At 50.8% G+C, this 15723-nt stretch overlaps 8 protein-coding genes across 8 annotated transcripts; 3 read left to right on the top strand and 5 right to left on the bottom strand.

The window, feature by feature from the left end:
* Positions 1-126: 126 nt before the first annotated feature.
* Positions 127-741, top strand: N7487_010680 (uncharacterized protein; the record flags this gene model as incomplete). Its single annotated transcript, XM_056878410.1, has 2 exons — positions 127-425; positions 483-741. 2 exons carry the CDS (start codon positions 127-129, stop codon positions 739-741), a joined length of 558 nt encoding a protein of 185 aa, XP_056726990.1.
* A 721-nt stretch (positions 742-1462) lies between these two features.
* Positions 1463-1832, bottom strand: N7487_010679 (uncharacterized protein; the record flags this gene model as incomplete). The annotated part of the gene is made up of 2 exons (XM_056878409.1): positions 1463-1671; positions 1829-1832. The coding sequence occupies 2 exons, from the start codon at positions 1830-1832 to the stop codon at positions 1463-1465; spliced, it is 213 nt and encodes a 70-aa protein (XP_056726989.1).
* A 965-nt stretch (positions 1833-2797) lies between these two features.
* On the bottom strand, positions 2798-3046 carry N7487_010678 (uncharacterized protein; the record flags this gene model as incomplete). The annotated part of the gene is made up of 1 exon (XM_056878408.1): positions 2798-3046. The coding sequence occupies one exon, from the start codon at positions 3044-3046 to the stop codon at positions 2798-2800; it is 249 nt and encodes an 82-aa protein (XP_056726988.1).
* A 365-nt stretch (positions 3047-3411) lies between these two features.
* Positions 3412-3630, top strand: N7487_010677 (uncharacterized protein; the record flags this gene model as incomplete). Its single annotated transcript, XM_056878407.1, has 1 exon — positions 3412-3630. One exon carries the CDS (start codon positions 3412-3414, stop codon positions 3628-3630), a length of 219 nt encoding a protein of 72 aa, XP_056726987.1.
* A 474-nt stretch (positions 3631-4104) lies between these two features.
* N7487_010676 (uncharacterized protein) lies at positions 4105-5274 on the bottom strand (the record flags this gene model as incomplete). The annotated part of the gene is made up of 3 exons (XM_056878406.1): positions 4105-4380; positions 4462-4737; positions 5086-5274. 3 exons carry the CDS (start codon positions 5272-5274, stop codon positions 4105-4107), a joined length of 741 nt encoding a protein of 246 aa, XP_056726986.1.
* Positions 5275-5668: 394 nt separating this feature from the next.
* Positions 5669-6037, bottom strand: N7487_010675 (uncharacterized protein; the record flags this gene model as incomplete). The annotated part of the gene is made up of 2 exons (XM_056878405.1): positions 5669-5878; positions 5930-6037. 2 exons carry the CDS (start codon positions 6035-6037, stop codon positions 5669-5671), a joined length of 318 nt encoding a protein of 105 aa, XP_056726985.1.
* Positions 6038-8002: 1965 nt separating this feature from the next.
* N7487_010674 (uncharacterized protein) lies at positions 8003-10767 on the top strand (the record flags this gene model as incomplete). The annotated part of the gene is made up of 2 exons (XM_056878404.1): positions 8003-9857; positions 9884-10767. 2 exons carry the CDS (start codon positions 8003-8005, stop codon positions 10765-10767), a joined length of 2739 nt encoding a protein of 912 aa, XP_056726984.1.
* A 1620-nt stretch (positions 10768-12387) lies between these two features.
* Positions 12388-14465, bottom strand: N7487_010673 (uncharacterized protein; the record flags this gene model as incomplete). The annotated part of the gene is made up of 8 exons (XM_056878403.1): positions 12388-12663; positions 12691-12861; positions 13108-13497; positions 13519-13553; positions 13665-13821; positions 14022-14033; positions 14212-14310; positions 14439-14465. The coding sequence occupies 8 exons, from the start codon at positions 14463-14465 to the stop codon at positions 12388-12390; spliced, it is 1167 nt and encodes a 388-aa protein (XP_056726983.1).
* Positions 14466-15723: the final 1258 nt, after the last annotated feature.

Here is a 15723-nt window from a genome sequence, read left to right as displayed (position 1 = left end):
TTTATCCGTACCCACTGGGTACTGCCGAACCCAAGCCAACGCGAATTCTGGCCTAAGGGGAGAGGGGGCCGGCTCCCGCTATGGTGCAGTACCCACCCGAGCCTCGTCCAGTACGTATGCCGGGAGATGGCGGGGCAGCTCTACCACGAACCGGTAGTATTCCGCTGGACGCCGACAGACCTACCGACGTTACCTCGCACGGGGTGGGAGAGGAGCACAGAGGCCTTTGGGACGACATTACCAGTCGGCTGCCGGGTCGAGGTAGTCCTGCCCTCGCTACCGACCGACAACATTGAGGACTGGGTATATGAGGACTGGGTATACGAGGACACTTCGGCCACGACGGCCGATAGGGGACCGCTGATACCGCCGCTAGATGAGGAGGGGGATATTGCACGCTGGATCTGGGCGCGGTACCCGCCGCGGTACGCGCTACGGAAGCTGACCTAGTAGGCGAGGTGGAGCCTAGAGAACCTGATCAGGCAGCCGTGGCTAGTAACGAGCTACAGCGACGATATCTTTACCCGGATTCGGGCGGTAGACCAAGCCCGCTGCGAGGCCGTCGGGCTGCAAAAGTTCCCGAGGTTGAAGCAAGTAGACGCCGAGGAGCTAGACGAGCTTGCGGATCTAAACTCGATCCGAAGGGAAGAACAGCGCGCTATCGAGCAGTCTGCCCGGTACCGCGAACTGGCGGCGAGAGCAAAGACGGCGCTCCGGAAGGTCTGGAAGTATGATACGTAAATGAAGGATATAAAGAAAGGTAAGATCGTTTAGGGTACCAGGGTAATTGGCCGACGGGAATATACGAGAATCGCTGAAAAGAGAGCGTTAGCGCGGGAGGAATTTTTAAGGCCGATCGAGGAGATCCTTACCGAATTAGATCCGGAGCGATTTCCTATAGAACTGTTTGTGGCCTCGAGAAGGGAGCGTATGGCGGAGACGGGGGGGAGACGGGTAAGAGTCTCGAGAAAAAGAGATAGACATCATAGATACCAAAGAAACGAGGCTAGGAGATTATTTAGTGCTAAGGGGGAAAAGGGGGAGGGGCAGGGTCATCTAACTGAGCTAAGCCTAATCAATATATATCAATCTAAGCTAAAGATTACTTCTAGAATAAGATACGCCTATGGTTCATATAACGGTTTCTGACCGCGGTCAGAGATCGTACTAGGCTAGGGAACTTGAAATATATTAGGCTACGTGGCATGATACGGGGAGATGATTGTATTCCTATCTATAGCTGTCCTGGTATAGGAGATGGAGATAGTAATACGCGTAATGCAAACGAGCGCGAGTGAATTGGAGAGAACTATCTATCACATATCGTTGAGGATAGTGTACGCAATGTAAACGAGCGCGACCATATCAGCCTCGAAAACCGACCAAACACCATGTAGGCTATATAGGATCTCCCCCGGTATCGAAGTTGAGAAAGGACCTTGGGAGAATCGCAAATCAATTACTACCTATAAGTTGCGGCGTAGGCGAGGGACGATGTGGATTCCTTCTGAATTTTGTAGTCAGAGAGGTTGTAGGCGAAGGACGATATGGACTCCTTCTGGATATTGTCGAGGTCCACCTCGTCCTTCTGAATGTTGTAGTCAGAGAGGTTGTAGGCGAAGGACGATGTGGACTCCTTCTGAATGTTGTAGTCGGAATATATACGGCTATCTTCTAGCCGCTTACCGGCGAAGATCAGAGGGTATTAGTTAGGAGGAATCTTTATATCTACAGATCTTAAATAATTGCGAGGTATACGATAGTAGAGGACGCGACGTATACATAATCTCTCCCCTCTCACCCATCTCTCACTTCAGTTATCTCTCACCCATCTCTCGCTTCAGTTATCTCCCTTCTCACCTATCTCTCACTTCTCAGTGCTTACCTAGCCTAATACGTATCGTTTTCTGACCTAGGTCAGAAACTACTAGAAAGCAACTCTAGTATCTGCCCCTATCGCCGATTATAGTAATATCAAATAGTCATAACCGCTCATTTCTTCTTCTAACTTCACCGTAGACGTATCACCCTCTGGCCGCGGTATGATTTTCTGACCGCGGTCAGAAAGGGGAGCCTACCTAGCTTTCGCCTCTAGGGATTTCGCGATCACGCGAATACTAAACTCTACACTATATCCTACGATATACCAATGACGCGGGATAACCTTGTTCTGTAGGCTAATACGTGCTTTTTTTGAAATTCGAATATTATAGGGCTGATAGACAACCTATCATATGAATAAAGAATAAAGACGTAACCAGCTCAGGGGATCCGCTAGAGATTAAAAGATCAACCCATACCGAGTAAGAGAAAAAGCAAAGATATACCGCCGGGAGACAAATCATAAAACCTATACTAGGTAGGAGAGACGGAGAGACAGAGATATAGCCCCTCTAACTAGTTATGTAACCCTCATCGTCCACGCCGTCCCCGCCGAACTTGGCGATCCGCTTGGGCGTGGGGGGTGGTCAGGACCGCCCGCTGGGCGCTTAGAGGAGCCGCGTAAGGAGTACTGTCGCCCGCTTTTACTCTTGCCTTTCAGCCTAAGGTCCTGGTAGTCTTCTATCGATAGCCGATCTACGTAGTCTGGGCCGATGCCAAGCATGTGGCTGAGCAGTTGGTTGGCTAGTTACTCAATGGTCGCGTCACGGTCTTCGGTGGACTCGGGGACCTATCGCTCGAGGAAGGGGCGGTATTGGGCCGCAATCTATGGAAGCACCTTAGTCGTGTTGTTGAACTCCATATACCGCTGGATGGTATGGTCTATGAATAGCAGCCACGCCCGTTGCTCCTCCCGCTAGCCGAGGCGGTGGATACGCCCGATCGTCTGGAACAGGGAGTTGTGGTTGAGAGCTGACTCTATCAGGACGATACGGCTGCATTGTGAGTGTATGTTGAGGCCGGTAGCCCCGCAGTTGTAGGTGGTAACGAGGACCTGCGTGGACGAGCTAGGGTCGTTAAAGCGGGCAATGGCGTTTGAGCGCAGACTGTTGGGTATACCGGCCCGGACCACCATAAAGTCAAGGGGGAGGGTGCCGAGAAACATTTGGACCAGCTATATGGTAAGGGGCCAGTGGCAGAAGATCAGGAACCGGGGCTGCGAGCTCCCCGAGTTGAAGACGCCTTACTACACTAGGATATGGAGGAGGTAACGGAGACGGGGGCTCTGATGCGCGAGGTAGCGGGCCACGGCGATAAGGTTGGTGGGCACCGACGCCGACGGATCCTCGGTGGTTCGGGACTAGAATAAGCCAAACCCCTGATCGTCCCCGCGCTCCGTGAATCGAGAGATCTCTGCGGAGAGGACGCTGGAGGGCGAGCGTTGTAAAAACCGATCAAGCTTAGGCGATACCGAGAGGTGGCAGAGTATCCGGAAGGTGGCCTAGTTCATGGTAGTAGGGCTATCCGCTGATGCGGCGGAGGCCGCGGCAGGAGTATCGCTGGGGGCCTGTAAAGGCTTTCACTGAGGATGTTAAACACACGGTTATGGATATCCTGGGTGTACCGGGTGTACCGAAGCTCGACGGTCGAGATGTGAAGGCGCGGGATGTCGTCGCCGATGACGATCGTAGTACCGTGGGGCCCAATCATCTGGTTACCGGCCTTACGGGTCAGGCTGCTCAGACGTAGGACGATAGGGAGGGCTAGGAACCCGTTCGTAGTGGAGAGTTTACCACGCCGGGCTAGGACCACCAGACCACGGGGATCTAGCAAGTAGTATGGCTTACCTTCGAGGGGAAGCTGCTCGACCGCGGACCACTAGGTATACGGCTCCAGGGGGTCGCTCGCGGCAGCCGGGGAGGGCGTGACACTAGGAGGGAACTTTTGCGGGCTATCAGCCGGGATGGTAAACTCCGCCTTCCACAGCAACGCCAGGTAGCCGCAGTAGTCCAACGCCCGGTTCTATATGGGGGTCGCGGTCAGATACTAGGTATACTGCCGGTCGAGGAGGGCGACCGACTGGTGCTGGCGTAAGGAGATGGTCTTCAGGCGGTGGCCCTTATCGCAGATCACGCGGTGGAAAGAGGCAGTGAGGTCGGAGCGGAACCGGCGGGGCTGGTGCGCAGTAGCCTTACCTGCCGAGGACGGGCTAGCCGCCTGCTCCTAGAGCTCGCTCAGTTCAGTGACGGCGGCGTTGACGCCCGGGGGATAAGGGGTGCCGACGCTATCGGTAGGCGGGGTGTGTACGCTACTGGGGGAACCTGGCTCGTCCGAGACCGACGGGGTCACGACGTCGTCGGGGTCGGGTATATCCTCATCTACGTCGGCTTCGGCGGTAGTAAGATCAAGGGCCATAGGGTCGGTCTCCTTCCGCGTGGCCTTCCGGGCGCGGTACGTCGGCGCGCCATTCTCGTCGATCTCGGTGGTGGTACGCGTGGCCTAGGTATTGTATGATAAGAGGATCACGGTACGCGCCGAGGAGGTTTGATGGGGGGGGCAGCGGCCGAGGAAGGCTTGGACCTCGCCGAGTGACTCGAGCAGCATCAGCTTACGCTCGGAATCGCCAGTACGGGTTTTGGCACTGTAGAAGAGCCGGACTATCAGGGCGTCCCCAAAGTGGCGCTCGATCTCCAGGAGCCATGTATCAATCAGGGCCGAGGGCACTAGGATCAGGGTAGGCCGGTATGGGGGCCGGGGTTGGACGAGGGCCGCCTGGTAGATAAGCGTGAGTGCGGTTAGGGTCTTCCCGAGGCCACATACGTCAGCGAGGATCCCGCCGTGGAGCGGGCTGGCCTCCTACTAGAGCATCCAGGACACACCCGTAACCTGCCACGGCTTAAGGATCGTAGAGGAGACCGGGTATAAGGAGGGTGGGGTAAGTACCGGCTGCCCGTCGCTATTAACTAGAATTTGCGTATAGCGGGTTACGAGATCAAAGGGATACGTGAGACGATCGAGGGACACATCCCGGGCGCAAGTGAGCGCGGCTAGGTCAGCCAGTGGAATTGGCTTATCGTCGGCAGTCTCATCGGCATGGCCAGTAGAGGGGCCGAGAGATACATCGGGGACAGAGAGAGCGACTAACGCCGAGCTCGACGAGATCGCGGTCTACAGGTGGGGATTGGGCTGCAGGCTAGGAGGGACCTCATCGGGAGCAGCGCGAAGGACCGAATTGTTGAAGAACTCGGGGCTACAGAGGTGGCGGTAGAGCTCGTGGACGTCAGTGAGCGTAAGAGGCGCGCGGTTCAACCGAGCGGTGGTAGGCTTAAGGAGCTGGGTGGTGAGTCCAACAACTAGGTCTCGGTACTCAGGCTCCGAAGGGACGGTATCCATAGAGCTAGTAAGCGGCTCCTCGTCAGCATCGTTAGGAAGGTCCGAGGGGTATAGCTTGAGGAGGTCTAGGAGGGCTTACGTCTCATCGCGGGACTAGGCAGACGTACTATAGCTAGGGGTAAGAGTGGAGGTTAGACTAGCGGGACCAGGCCGCGAGCTCGTAAGCTCAGGCGGGACGGCGGGGCGGATGTAAGGAGTAGCGGTGAGGTAGGCTTCGAGACTACGAGCCTTTGAGATTTAGCGGGAGAAGTAGATCAGGATCTTCCAGCAGACCAGAGTCTCCTTAGCGTCGAAGTAAAAGGGGGTCTTAAGAAGTTGGCTCCGTCGGCCAAGATCCTACGAGCGGGAGAGGAGAAGGCGGCGGACGTACCATAGCGCACGGAGGTCAAAGAGATTATTGGGCTCCATATAGGGGGGTGGACAGATCCGGGGGAGATAGGGACAGTAGGACACTGCCGTATTTACCGGTATGGTTAACCGCAAGGAGAACAAGGGAGTTGCGGATAAAGCGGAGGCCTAGAGCGACCTGGGTCGAGTTGGCAAACCCAAATTTGTTGTCACGATCTCGGTAGAAGGCAATGATGATATCCCGGGTCGTATTGCACTCAGCACTGATCAGACGGTAGAGGTTTTAGGTATTGGGATAGCCGATGACGCCTGCAATGGCGGGAGCAGAGTCATCCATACGGCGGATAGCGGTAGTAGAGATGTTGATGGTGCCGACGTTCTCTAGGGACGCCTCCTTAGCCCGAGACTGCGCCATGGTTGGACGTGGTAGGCACGGCGCGACGGGAAAAGTGCGTAAACTGAAACTTGGTTAGTAACCGGAGGGAAAATAGGTAGGCGAGGGGAAGATAGGGGTACGTGAAACTAGAAGGGAACTGAAAGGAGCGAGACAAGATAAGCCACAACACGAGCCATAAAGGCTGGCTTTCTGACCTTGGTCAAAGAGACGCGATCAGTCCTATGATCATAGGCGGCAGGGTCTCTCGGACGGTAGGGAAAATGGAGGAGAAGGTTTGCAGGGGGGTCGACAGGGGTTTAAATACCTGGCAGATATGAAGTTGTTTGTCTGATAGTCGACGGCCGAAAGCAGGATAGTCTGGGGAAAATACAGAGGAAGGTTTGCCAGGGGGGGCAGCAGCTTAAATAGATCTATGGCCGGGAGTTGCTTGTATAAGGAAAGGGAGAGAATAACTAAAATAAATCAGGATGTAGTTTCTGACCAAGGTCAGAAAATAGGTGTAGGAAGGCGGATGCATGATCGTGACAACCGTGGTGGATATATATATATAGGATGTTAAACTGCATGACATAAAATATTAGAATACTATGGGCACCACTTACCCCCCTAAGGCCTAATTTCTGACCGAGGTCAGAAACTGTAGTTGTATAGTGTGATTTAATACCTAGGAGTACTGAGCAGTGATAAGGATATATCAAAATGTAGAAGGTCAATATAGTCCGATATGCGGGACGACTATGTGGTTCGGTATGCGGGACGACCACGTGGTCCGGGATGCAGGACCACTACATTTTGGTCCGATAGGGAGGACTACTACATTTTGGGTTATATTATGCTACTTTAAGTGGTGCTGGAGCTTCTAGCCATAATTTCTAACCGCGGTCAGAAATTAGACTAGTTTAGGGAAAATTAACAACTGCGTGCGTATGGTAGAAATATAGCAATTTGACGTGGTCGGAAATGCAGGAGTTTAACGTGGTTCAAAATGTAGGAGATAGAGATGGTCGGAAATGCAGAAGTTCGAGGTGGTCCAAAATGCAGAAGTTGAACGTAGTCCAAAATGCAGAAGAAGGGGATGGTCGGAAATACAGAAGTTTAACGTGGTCCAAAATGCAGAAGAAGGGGATGGTCGGAAATGCAGAAGTTGAACGTGGTCCAAAATGCAGAAGAAGGGGATGGTCGGAAATGCAGAAGTTGAACGTGGTCCAAAATACAGAAGTTAAACGTGGTCCAAAATGCAGAAGAAGGGGATGGTCGGAAATGCAGAAGTTGAACGTGGTCCAAAATGCAGAAGAAGGGGATGGTCGGAAATGCAGAAGTTGAACGTGGTCCAAAATGCAGAAGTTTAGTTTAGATGACTTCTTCTGCATTTTGGACCAAGGCTGAACTTCTGCATTTTCGACCAAGCCGAACTTCTGCATTTCTGACCATCTCTACCTACTGCATTTTGGACCACAGTCAACCGCTCTATTTCGTACTATATTGTACTACCATAAGCGCTACTAGACCTTTCAGCCAGATTTTCTGAGCGCGGTCAGAAATTATACTCGTTTAGTGATATTTGACAACTGCCGGTATGTTTGAAAGAAACTCGCTCTTTCAGTTTGTTTATGGTCTTTTTTTCGCGAAAATACTCCCGACTGCGTAATAGCAGCACTCAATGGCTGGGCTCAATAGCTATACGTCCAAAGAAACTCGCCCAAAGAAACTCGCCCTTTCAGATTATTTATAGTCTTTTTTTCGTGAAAATACTCCCGACTACGTAGTGGCAGCGCTCAATGGTAGCGCTTAATAGCTATGCGTCAAAGAAACTCGCTCTTTGAGTTTATTTATAGTCTTTTTTCGCGAAAATACTATTAGCTATGCAATACTAAGACGTACAAACAGTTATATTAAGATACTGAGGAGAGAACTTACGTAGTTTCTACTTGAACCAGCGTATTTACGTGGATTTCAAACTTGATAATCTCGGTTGACTTCGCCATGTCAACAGTGAGCAGTGACCCCAACGCATATGAGGCGATAGACCAATCCTTTGCCTTCGCCGCAACGCTAAATCTCAACGGACAGTATGTGAGGTCAATTGCGGAAGGGCTCACGATAATCAAAACCCTGTCGCCCCGGGATATTTACCCGGCCGCGTTGATGATCCAGGATCATGCCCACGGCGTCATGGGGGACGCTGTAAGGTCGTTACAAGAGGTACATGACTTTGTTGAACATGGAGAGTTCTGGAGGATGCATGAAAAAAGCCTGGAATCATTCCGAGACTCATGGCAGGTCACACGGGATGCGATAAAAGTCCAGGAAGGGCTCGATCGGTTTAAGGCGAATGTACGGAAGCGAGCGATCCTCCAGTGGGGCGAGCAGCGGGCCAACACTCTTCTGATACGCATAGGAAGCTACGCCATGCTCCGAAAGGTCAGTAAGACTATCAGTGAGGGGCTATCGTACCCTGAGCTCCAAGCTGCTATCAACAACGCGATTGTGTACCGGAAGTCTAGACGTGGCCGTGGCATTCGCCAGTATGCTCGAATCATGCAAATTGATCTCGACGTAGCGCTAGCGCAGCGGAATTTCGAACCTCTCAATCCTGAAACCCTATACACGCTCGCGCTTGGGGTAGATATGGATGGATTTATCTGCTCAATTCGACCAGGTTGCCAAATACGGGCTACGGGCATAATACCACCAGTACCGCTAGTACAACCTGCGGGGGCCGCGAACGCTATAGACCCCCCGGAGTCCCTAGAGAAGAGACCCCGCGACGAGACGCCATCATCAATATTATCACCGTTGTCATCTTTGCCATCAACCCCCTCTGTTCTATCTGACGACGAGCAGGACGACGAGGAGCAAGACGACGAGGAGCAGGACGACCAGGACGATGACGACGAGGAGCAGGACGACCAGGAGCAGGACGACCAGGACGATAACGACGACGACGAGCAGGACGACGAGGAGCCTCTTCCTCGCCCTCAAAAGCGATTACGCCTAACTCCTAAGAACCCACTTGCCAGCTGTGGCTGTGCTCTTACAAATGCCGCAATTCGGCGTCTTCTAAGGGGGACCGAGCTCCCTACCGATACCCTCAAGAAGCAGCTACTCCGACAGGTTGGAAAAGCAATGGCGACCCGGAGTGCTGCATATACCTCTCCATCACTATCTCTCTGCAATCTCCATACCCACGGGCTATGTAAACGCTTAGGCCTTTACTGTCGTAACCCGTACAAAGAATTACTCCGGCGGTTGCGTGAGCTATATGCAAATCTTGGGGAATGGGATCAGATGAAAGGTCGGTATAAGGGTTGGTTTAAAAACGTGACAAGTAATCTAGAATCGGGATGGCGGTTCCCGGTTGCGGGTTCGGGTATGCCGAGGGTTGCGAACCCGGTGCTGATACAATCGCTAACGTTCGCTCGACTGTATAAGCGCTGCTGCGGCCGAGACGCCGACCCTGCGGTTTGGGACCTCGGGCAGCAGCTAGATCGAGACGGAAGTATTGTGCTACCAGGGCTGTTTGAATGGCTGGGGGAGGATTTCGACGGGAATCACCCGGGTGGCCTACGGCATCTGATCATGGAGGAATTCAATATGTACGACTGGCATTACCTGGCCCGCCCGTCTAAGCCTCGTATTGGTTGGGCTAGGAATATGTGGTTTAGCTTAGTACAGCAGATGGTTCGACAGGACCCCGCATACTATGCGTTCTACGTCCGATGCCGTCCGGATCATGCGTGGAAGCTGGTATCATTCCCCTACTATGCCAAACGGATATACCCCGGAGAACGTACCTTCTTTCGCCATATTGACGTCAATATCATCGACTTTGTCCGCAGTGGGCGGGGGTCAATGCGCTCTAAGGGAGTCTCGCTCTCTCCGACGAGGATAGCGGCAACTGCACCGAGTTACTCCTAGGGATGCATCGCGAGATCGCTACGTGGCATAGGCGGCTGGTCGACAGAGGGTATGCCAAGGATGGGTATGTGCAGCGGATTGACGCCGACATGTGGACCGAGGATGATGAGGCCCACTTTGGCTATGGATGGACTAAGCAGGTCTGCCGGTTTGGGGATGTCCGGCTAAGTTTACCTGGCCTACCTCACGGGTCTACCGGCCCGGCGACTGCCCACCGTGTTAATATCCTGCCCTGGTTCGTTGCGATCGGCGATGATCACCAAACCTTGGACACCGCGGAGTCGGGTACCTGGGATGACCTCTCGCGCTGCCATCGGGATTTCGACTCGGGTACCAAGACACCCTCCGGTCTGCCGAACAGCACGTACGGTGGTCGGGTGGATCATATATTTCCCGCGACCGTGCGGCTGGGACGCCTGGGGGCGATTTCAGATGCCCTGGTGGGCCAGACGCGATGGGATACAGTAGATGTACGGAGGGAGCTGGATGTTTTATTCGGGGACGACGATGATATGGCTTGGGGCTATGTGCAGTCCTGGAGACGTAACGCCCAGCAGCTCTACTGTGATGCGTTTGAAAACCTCGTGTTAGCTGAGAAGGATGCCTTTGGGGAGAATTCCTACTTCTACCGGAGGGAACGAAATCTGTCTACGATCCCGGAGTTCGTTCGTGATGGTATCGAAGATGCTAGGTCCCAGCGTCCCCTAGGTACCCCGGAACCCCCTGATGCTGAAGTAGGTGGCCTTACTGCGGGTACCGAATATATAGAAGCTGATAAACCGACGGACATTGGTATTGGTATTAGGCAGGATGAAAGCTTAGACATTTAGTGTGCGGGATTATTTAGTGAATTAAGCATTGAATCGTCTGTTTCTTATGATAATATAATACAGAAGAAGAGCTCGTACTACTATAAGCACTACGAGACCTTCCAGCCAGATTTTCTGACCGCGGTCAGAAATTATACTCGTATAGTAGTAATTAACTATTAGAAGCACCAACTAGTATCTAAAGTTGATTTAAATAGAAATTGGACGTGGTCTAAATCTAGGAGTAGGCGATGGTCGGAAATGCAGAAGTTGGCCGTAGTCGAAAATGCAGGAGAATGGGATGGTCGAAAATGCAGAAGTTCAGTTTGAACGACTTCTTCTGCATTTTGGACCAACCCGAACTTCTGCATTTTCGACCATCGGATTATAATCCATTTTTAACTATACCCAACTACTATATTTCAGACTATATTCTCCCTTAATAAGCAGAAATTATACTTATATAGTAGTAATTAACTATTAGAAGTACCAATTGGTATCTTTTTTATCTTAAAACAGATATATGGCGTGGTCAAATTTGTGGGAGTAGGCGATGGTCGGAAATGCAGAAGTTCGGTTTGGTCTAAAATACAGAAGTTCAGTTCAGATGATAACTTCTGCATTTTAGACCAAAGCTTCCCTTTTGGGAATTTTCGACTAAACGCTAACCCGATTCGGAATTTTGAACTAAAGCTACCGATCCAGTTAACAAACTTCAACCCCTTCCAAAGAATTAAATAAAATAGATAAAATTATACAGGCTTCACATATAGGTTTATATATACTATGAGTTTGTCTAAAAAATATAAAAAATATAAATATCATAGAATAGAGGCTTTAATATGTGCCTGTATTCGGCTAATAGAACCGATTAAGCTTAGGCGATACCGAGAGGTAGCAGAGTATCCGGAAGGTGGCCTAGTTTATAGTAGTAGGGCTGTCCGCTAATACGGCGGAGGCCGCGGTAGGAGTATCGCTGGGGGGCCTATAAAGGCTTTTACTAAGGATGTTAAATATACGGTTATAGATGTCCTAGGTGTACCGGGTATACCGAAGCTCGACGATCGAGATGTGAAGGCGCGGGATGTCGTCGCTGATAACGATCGTAGTACTATGGGGCCTAATTATCTAGTTACCGGCCTTACGGGTTAGGCTGCTTAGATATAGGACGATAGGAAGGGCTAGGAACCTATTCGTAGTAGAGAGTTTACTACGCCGGGCTAGGACTACTAGACCACGGGGATCTAGTAAGTAGTATAGCTTACCTTTAAGGGGAAGCTGCTCGACCGCGGACTACTGGGTATACGGCTCTAGGGGGTCGCTCGCGGTAGCCGGGGAGGGCGTGATACTAGGAGGGAACTTTTACGGGCTATTAGCCGGGATAGTAAACTCCGCCTTCTATAGCAACGCTAGGTAGCCGTAGTAGTCTAACGCCCGGTTCTATATAGGGGTCGCGGTTAGATACTAGGTATACTGCCGGTTAAGGAGGGCGACCGACTAGTACTAGCGTGAGGAGATAGTCTTTAGGCGGTGGCCCTTATTGTAGATCACGCGGTAGAAAGAGGTAGTGAGGTCGGAGCGGAACCGGCGGGGCTAGTATATAGTAGCTTTACCTACCGAGGACGGGCTAGCCGCCTACTCCTAGAGCTCGCTTAGTTTAGTGACGGCGGCGTCGACGCCCGGGGGATAAGGGGTGCTGACGCTGTCGGTAGGCGGGGTATATACGCTACTAGGGGAATCTGGCTCGTCCGAGACCGACGGGGTTACGACGTCGTCGGGGTCGGGTATATCCTTATCTACGTCGGCTTCGGCGGTAGTAAGATTAAGGGCTATAGGGTCGGTCTCCTTCCGCGTGGCCTTCTGGGCGCGGTGCGTCGACGCGCTATTCTTGTCGATCTCGGTGGTAGTACGCGTGGCCTAGGTATTGTATGATAAGAGGATTACGGTACGCGCCGAGGAGGTTTGATAGGGGGGGTAGCGGCCGAGGAAGGCTTGGACCTTGTCGAGTGACTCGAGTAGTATTAGCTTACGCTCGGAATCGCTAGTACGGGTTTTAGTACTGTAGAAGAGCCGGACTGTTAGGGCGTCCCTAAAGTAGCGCTCGATCTTTAGGAGCTATATATCGATTAGGGCCGAGGGTATTAGGATTAGGGTAGGCCGGTATAGGGGCCGGGGTTAGACGAGGGCCGCCTGGTAGATAAGCGTAAGTGCGGTTAGGGTCTTCCCGAGGCTATATATGTTAGCGAGGATCCCGCTGTGGAGCGGGCTAGCCTCCTACTAGAGTATCTAGGATATACCCGTAACCTGCCACGGCTTAAGGATTGTAGAGGAGACCGGGTATAAGGAGGGTAGGGTGAGTACCGGCTGCCTATCGCTGTTGACTGGAATTTGTGTATGGCGGGTTGCGAGATTAAAGGGATACGTAAGACGATCGAGGGATATATCCCGGGCGTAAGTGAGCGCGGCTAGGTTAGCTAGTAGAATTGGCTTATTGTCGGTAGTCTTATCGGTATAGCTAGTAGAGGGGCCGAGAGATATATCGGGGATAGAGAGAGCGACTAACGCCGAGCTCGACGAGATCGCGGTCTGTAGATAGGGATTGGGCTGTAGGCTAGGGGGGACCTTATCGGGAGTAGCGCGAAGGACCGAATTGTTGAAGAACTCGGGGCTATAGAGGTAGCGGTAGAGCTCGTGGACGTTAGTAAGCGTAAGAGGCGCGCGGTTTAACCGAGCGGTGGTAGGCTTGAGGAGCTAGGTAGTGAGTCTAATAACTAGGTCTCGGTACTTAGGCTCCGAAGGGACGGTATCTATAGAGCTAGTAAGCGGCTCCTCGTTAGTATCGTTAGGAAGGTCCGAGGGATATAGCTTAAGGAGGTCTAGAAGGGCTTACGTCTTATCGCGGGACTGGGCAGACGTACTATAGCTAGGGGTAAGAGTGGAGGTTAGACTAGCGGGACTAGGCCGCGAGCTCGTAAGCTTAGGCGGGACGGCGGGGCGGATATAAGGAGTGGCGGTGAGGTAGGCTTCGAGACTGTGAGTCTTTGAGATTTGGCGGGAGAAGTAGATCAGGATCTTCTAGTAGACTAGAGTCTCCTTAGCGTCGAAGTAAAAGGGAGTCTTAAGAAGTTAGCTCCGTCGGCTAAGATCCTACGAGCGGGAGAGGAGAAGGCGGCGGACGTACTATAGCGCACGGAGGTTAAAGAGATTAGTGGGCTCTATAAAGAGGGTAGATAGATCCGGGGGAGATAGGGATAGTAGGACATTACCGTATTTACCGGTATGGTTAACTGTAAGGAGAATAAGGGAGTTATAGATAAAGCGGAGGCCTAGAGTGACCTAGGTCGAGTTAGCAAACCTAAATTTATTGTTACGATCTCGGTAGAAGGCAATGATGATATCCCGGGTCGTACTGTACTCGGTACTAATTAGACGGTAGAGGTTTTAGGTATTAGGATAGCCGATAACGCCTATAATAGCGGGAGCAGAGTTATCTATACGGCGGATAGCGGTAGTAGAGATATTGATAGTGCCGACGTTCTCTAGGGACGCCTTTTTAGCCCGAGACTACGCTATGATTAGATATGGTAGGTACGGCGCGACGGGAAAAGTGCGTAAACTGAAACTTAGTTAGTAACTAGAGGGAAAATAGGTAGGCGAGGGGAAGATAGGGGTACGTGAAACTAGAAGGGAACTGAAAGGAGTGAGATAAGATAAGCCATAACACGAGCTATAAAGGCTAGCTTTCTGACCTTGGTTAAAGAGACGCGATCAGTCCTATGATTATAGGCGGCGGGGTCTTTCGGACGGTAGGGAAAATGGAGGAGAAGGTTTATAGGGGGGTTGATAGGGGTTTAAATACTTGGTAGATATAAAGTTGTTTGTCTGATAGTCGACGGCCGAAAGTAGGATAGTCTGGGGAAAATATAGAGGAAGGTTTGCTAGGGGGGGCAGCAGCTTAAATAGATCTATAGCCGGGAGTTGCTTATATAAGGAAAGGGAGAGAACAACTAAAATCAGGATGTAGTTTCTAACTAAGGTTAGAAAATAGGTGTAGGAAGGCGGATGTATGATCGTGATAACTGTGGTAGATATATATATATAGGATGTTAAATTGTATGATATAAAATATTAGAATACTATAGGCACTACTTACCCCCTAAGGCCTAATTTCTAACCGAGGTTAGAAACTGTAGTTGTATAGTGTGATTTAATATCTAGGAGTACTGAGCAGTGATGAGGATATATCAAAATATAGAAGGTCAATATAGTCCGATATGCGGGACGACTATATGGTTCGGTATACGGGACGACTACGTGGTCCGGGATGTAGGACCACTACATTTTGGTCCGATAGGGAGGACTACTACATTTTGGGTTATATTATACTACTTTAAGTAGTGCTAGAGCTTCTAGCTATAATTTCTAACCGCGGTCAGAAATTAGACTAGTTTAGGGAAAATTAATAACTGCGTGCGTATAGTAGAAATATAGCAATTTGACGTAATCGGAAATATAGGAGTTTAACGTGGTTCAAAATATAGGAGATAGAGATGGTCGGAAATATAGAAGTTCGAGGTGGTCTAAAATGTAGAAGCTTAACGTAGTTCAAAATGTAGAAGTTTAACGTAGTCCAAAATATAGAAGAAGGGGATAGTCGGAAATACAGAAGTTTAATGTGGTCCAAAATACAGAAGAAGGGGATGGTCGGAAATGCAGAAGTTTAACGTGGTCTAAAATACAGAAGTTAAATATAGTCTAAAATATAGAAGAAGGGGATAGTTGGAAATATAGAAGTTGAATATAGTCTAAAATACAGAAGAAGGGGATGGTCGGAAATATAGAAGTTGAATGTGGTCCAAAATATAGAAGTTGAACGTGGTCTAAAATACAGAAGTTAAACGTGGTCCAAAATATAGAAGTTGAACGTGGTCCAAAATACAGAAGAAGGGGATAGTCGGAAATGTAGAAGTTGAACGT

This window comes from Penicillium crustosum, assembly GCF_028827405.1.
Source record: "Penicillium crustosum strain IBT 35664 chromosome Unknown utg000004l_segment0_segment0, whole genome shotgun sequence".
Taxonomy (NCBI): domain Eukaryota; kingdom Fungi; phylum Ascomycota; class Eurotiomycetes; order Eurotiales; family Aspergillaceae; genus Penicillium; species Penicillium crustosum.
The sequence above is the reverse complement of the archived record's forward strand: the minus strand, read 5'-3'. Positions and strand labels throughout refer to the sequence as shown.